General features: G+C 39.6%; 1 protein-coding gene across 3 annotated transcripts in view; it reads right to left on the bottom strand.

The window, feature by feature from the left end:
• Window positions 1-112: 112 nt before the first annotated feature.
• ptprz1b (protein tyrosine phosphatase receptor type Z1b) overlaps window positions 113-3703 on the bottom strand; it is a 64687-nt gene continuing 61096 nt past the window's right edge. For all 3 annotated transcript variants that reach the window (XM_072377580.1, XM_072377581.1, XM_072377582.1), the window contains one exon: window positions 113-3669. In XM_072377580.1, the coding sequence (XP_072233681.1) occupies window positions 3526-3669 (144 nt within the window). In that variant the 3' untranslated portion in view covers window positions 113-3525. The remainder of the gene's footprint in view (window positions 3670-3703) is intronic.

Here is a 3703-nt window from a genome sequence, read left to right as displayed (position 1 = left end):
CCTGCTCTGTGTCTGGACTCATTTCAGATGAGAAAGTCGTGGTTTAGTAAGCAAATTCAAAAACAAGAAGCAGTATCTGAGACAGCTACAGTGAAAAATAGACACATACAGGTTTGAAACTAATCTTTAATCCTGTTGCTGCATATATATATATACACTGCACCAGCTTTTTGCTGGAGATAAAAAGTACAGACATGGAGCTGCTACAGCAAACATACAGATAAAAAGATATTCCAGGACATTCCATTAAAACTATAAACATGATCAATATTTCCAGGCTAACATTATCAAATAGAATCCACAGTTATGTACGTGTAAATGACTAGAAAATCACTTTTTATAGTAAAATAGAAAATATATAGAGGTACAGTATAAACATACAGTAATTTGGCCTTCAGGGGTTGTTTTTTTTTAGGTTTTTTTTTTACACAAAGTTTGATGCCAGTGGAAAAACAAAAAAAAGGGAATCACAGTCTGTTGAGCTGCAGTCTCCTCCGTGATTTATGCCATTTGGTATCTCCAGATGGGCTAGAAAACAAATCCTACTCTGAGGTGCCATACGGCCACCGAGAGAAGCTGCAGCGTTGTTTTAAAGTGATTCAGTGGTTGACTGACCGCGTCTTCGCAGAAATAGAAACTTTTAGACATCTTCGGAAATGACAACAGTTGCAACGAGTGGGCGTTTTCTCTCTGCCATGCATTCTCAGTCAACAGCTTCCAAACTCAGAAAAGGTCTGGACTGCATGATGGGTGGATTTTACAGTCATAAGAAAACACGAAATGCGTCTTTAACATTTTAATTATGCTACTGAGGAATTTTGCTGCCATTTCGGGTTTCACTCTCAGCAGATGGATTTGCGAGAGAAAAACACGTTAAATCTCAAATTGCATCTTCAACAAAACATCTGAACCTGACGAGCTCTGCAAGGCAGTGATCAGTATTTTGGCGCGTTATTAGTCGCACGGTCATGTCAAAAGAGCTTTGAAAGTCCAGGAACAGGATTTGATAAAGGCACTGGCAAGGAGTCAGTTCATCATCGTTGGTGAGATTTTGGTTTGTTACAAATGTTTTTGTGAATAAGAATAGGTTGAACTTAGTTCTGCTGGTTCCTGTGCAGTGCATAAAATATTAAACACGGTTTGTTAAAATGCCATTTCTTGCATTATATCTCTTTTAGCATTGAAGTTATCCAACTATTCTACTTTCACTTGTACTTCGGTTCTACAGTATCTATCCGTGCTCAAAAATCTCTCAACTTTAAAAACTCAAGCAAAAGGTAATAAAAGGGTAACAAAGAAAGATTCAAATGAAAAGCCTACCCCTTTGAATAATTAAAAAAGATAATTTCCCATAACATAAAATTTGTATAGTTCACGTTCAGTGAATTGTTAAATAAACTCCATTGTAGATGTTTGGCCTTCTGTCTGCTGCCTCAGGCTCCACAAGGATCCGAAGCAGATCCAGAGTTACAGAGAAAAGTCAGTGAAGCTTTTTTTGGTTCCGCCAACCATCTGGAGGTAATGACTTCATTGGTGGTTAATAAATCATTTACTAATACTTTACAGATCAGTTGTCAGGCTGTAAAAACCTTTTACTCAAAAAGATTTTTACCGGTCAAAAAACCTGCTAACAGCTTTTGAGTGCAATGGGTAACTTTTATTGGCATTCGGGCCCACATCAAATTACTCTGCAGTAGTTGCAGGTATTAATCTGCTCCAGCTCCAGCTTTAATATTAGAAGGGATGAAATCATAGCACATCTGGGTGCACATCTAATTTTTTCTTTACAGAAACTTTAATTTAAGAAATTTTAGCTATTAGCAAAATAGCTTGCAGCACACTCTCAGTGGTCCATTCAGAAATCAGAAACTCATCCAATTATCTCAGAAAGTCATAAGTGTCAGAAAATGTCCTCCTCAACAGCCTGCAGATCACAGTGCAATGCTTGCAGTTGCCCTTATTCAAGCTTTTAGGATCACCAAGATCTGGATTACTGAGAATCTCCACCGACATACTTACAGGCGTGTCCCGTTGGAAGTAGTGGTAGTAACTGAATGTAACTTCTGTTCTGCATTCATTATAACCCTAAGAGCACTTACAGTAGACATGCTATTTCTGAGACAACAGATAGAAATTTTGCAGCTGTTTTTTATATAAGCCCTTTCAACACTGGTCAAAAACCAGCTAATATCTCGCTTTTGTGTAGATTAACTGCACTAACTGCGTTTTTCTAGTCTAGCTGACCACTGAACACTTCAAGCCACATACACACAGTCACACACTATATTATGTTACAGGTTACATAGTGCTTTTGTCTCTATCCCCGTCACACACATTCATACATAATTAGACACAAGGAAGGCAACGTGGGGTTCAGTGTCTTGCCCAAGGACACTTTAACATGTGGTCTGGGGGAGCCTTGAGTTGAACCTTCCACTTGGCAGAGGACTGCTATTCCCCCTGAGTGACAGCAAGCCCTTGTATTTAAAAAGTGTTTAATCGACACTCAGAAATGGCTCTGCAGTACTCATGGGTATTCATCTGCTCTGGCTTCATTTGGCATTGTTAAGAACACAACATCCAGGTGCACATGTTAATTTCCGCTGAGGGTGCTGCACACAGGGCTGCATGAGTGAGCACAGCTTCATTTTTATCTACAGAAAAATACATTTACAGACCTCCAAGTCTCACAGGGACTGAAGCTGACATCAACGACTCAAGGTCAAAAAGAGACGAAACTGAACAATTTTGCTTGTTTATAAGTGAGCTGGTGGTCCCGCTTTGATGTCCCGCCAATACCCGCAGCTTAGTCAAAAATCGCTGTTGTACCAGTGATTAAAAGAGCAGCTTAAACACACTACCTTTGATGTAAAACTGGAATTGATGTAAAACCAGTGACTCTGCAGTTACAGCAGTATACAAGATGTTAAGAAAAAGTCTGCAGTTATTACTTGAACTTGATCTGTCCGAGTCAATGGAGTTTTTACAGCCTGACAGTCTTTTGTTACTGGCTTGTCTACTCTATACAAGATTTATTAACCAATACTAAAGCCATTTGCTCTCTTATTGACCCTGTGTAATGGGTAGAAAGTGGTTTATTTTATTCTTTGAGAGGATGATATAAAAAAAAATAAAACTTTATCTGATTTTCTCCCAAAAATGAGCTCACTGTTTGGTAGATTCTGTAGCTGTGGCTGCTTTGCATACTAACACTGACTGATAAGTTGTTTTGAGTCACTTTTACTTGTCCATTCGAACTTGACACATGTTTATCATCTGAAACAGCTTTGAAACATTTAAAAAAAGCAACACTTTTTTAATGGCAGAAAGCTTTTTAGGTGTAAACACTTGCTGAAGCATTCGGAACTCCTCGAAGGACTCTTCTCATAATGAGCACTAAGTCTTGGTTCGTAAAAGGTCTGAATAAAGAGTAAAGAGTATGTTGTATATTGAAGCATTAGGATGCTCAGCGGACACAGCTGTAACCTCAGACACATCACCTTACTACATATAAAGCACACACGTCTACATAAGTGACTCGAGGCTCTCTGCGACGTTGGACCGTCCCAGTGGTACAGATCCGTTGGTCTCTGGACTCTGCAGGACTCTCTGGTCCTCTTGGCTGCTCACCTGGCTCAGCACAGCTCGGTACAGATACTGATACTGCTCCTGTGGGGGTGGGACAGGTTCACAGCGGCACCTA

Source organism: Leuresthes tenuis, unplaced genomic scaffold (genome assembly GCF_036924035.1).
Source record: "Leuresthes tenuis unplaced genomic scaffold, fLeuTen1.0.hap1 SCAF_23, whole genome shotgun sequence".
NCBI classification, from domain to species: domain Eukaryota; kingdom Metazoa; phylum Chordata; class Actinopteri; order Atheriniformes; family Atherinopsidae; genus Leuresthes; species Leuresthes tenuis.
This window is presented reverse-complemented; position numbering and strand designations above follow the sequence as displayed.